Genomic DNA, 1,111 nt, shown 5'->3' with positions numbered 1-1,111 from the left:
TTTATTCTTAGATGATTCAACGTAATTGTCATCGTGCTGGGAAACATGATGTTATCGGAACAAATAAGGTTATTACGGATTAAAGGAATGAAATCTTAGCGAGATAATGAATCAAATGATCGTTTCTTATCAGTAAATGACTATATAAATAAGTTGTTTAAAAATATCTCATCTCAGTAGATTTCTCATTTCATTGCAAATCTTGGAGGATTGTACTCCGAAGCAGTCATTTTTAACTCTTACAATACTCACGATGGCCGAAATATTTGATGATCAGTTAATACTATCCTATTTCAAAGATTTTCATGGCAAAGAGAAGGCTGATTCTGTCTTTGCGGAGCTCTGCACGTATCCTTTCCAACCTGTAAAACTGAATATTTACGGCCACCAACATATTCCAGCTCGACTTTGTTGTGCCTTCGGGGATGAAAATGGACTCACCTGCAGTTTTTCGGGGACATCGATCGCCGCCCAGCCCTGGACTCCTGTGCTGCAGCAAATTAAAAGTGAAGTGGAAGCACTCACCCACGAAAAATATAATTACGTTCTGCTCAACAAATACCCTGACGGAGATGCCAAGATTTCCGCGCACAGAGACGATGAAAGCTCCCTGGACCCTTCCTACTGCATTCCCACACTGAGTTACGGTGCGACGCGAGTAATGCATTTTACAAGAGAGAATTATATGACTCACATTCTGAGTCTGGAACATGGATCGCTTCTGGTGATGCACCCCCCTCCCACGAATGTAGTCTGAAAACACGGTATCCCATCCCAACCCGAAGTGAAGACTATTAGAATAAGTTTGACGTTTAGAAAAATTATATCTTCGCAACTGAGCCGTTCTTCTGATGAAATGGACTTCGTTATTACGACGACATAATTAACTCCATAACCCCAAAACTGTATATGAATAAAAAGTTTTTTTCGCGCAAGAAAGCACGTTTAGAAGATGAGATATTCGACATTCCCCAAGACGACTGGCTGAGTCGAAATTATCAATCATCACGAAATCATGATGAAGTGATCAATTATTGGTCTTTAGAACGGATGTGCCGTCTTTCCATTGTTGTAAGTAGAAATAATAACGTTCGAATTCATATACAGAACT

At 39.9% G+C, this 1,111-nt stretch overlaps 1 protein-coding gene across 1 annotated transcript; it reads left to right on the top strand.

Annotated features, from left to right (window-relative positions):
• Window positions 1–253: 253 nt before the first annotated feature.
• Window positions 254–757, top strand: LOC146998515 (DNA oxidative demethylase ALKBH2-like). The gene has a single exon (XM_085810197.1). It carries the CDS (start codon window positions 254–256, stop codon window positions 755–757), a length of 504 nt encoding a protein of 167 aa, XP_085666323.1.
• The last annotated feature ends 354 nt before the right edge of the window (window positions 758–1,111 follow it).

The sequence above is a fragment of the Stegodyphus dumicola genome, chromosome 2, assembly GCF_044657685.1.
Source record: "Stegodyphus dumicola isolate Sdum_Otavi_A_Nest chromosome 2, ASM4465768v1".
NCBI classification, from domain to species: domain Eukaryota; kingdom Metazoa; phylum Arthropoda; class Arachnida; order Araneae; family Eresidae; genus Stegodyphus; species Stegodyphus dumicola.
The sequence above is the reverse complement of the archived record's forward strand: the minus strand, read 5'-3'. Positions and strand labels throughout refer to the sequence as shown.

Bases quoted from the DNA above. Each gene is read 5' to 3' on its own strand.
- LOC146998515 (XM_085810197.1), top strand. From the start codon at position 254: ATGGCCGAAATATTTGATGATCAGTTAATACTATCCTATTTCAAAGAT.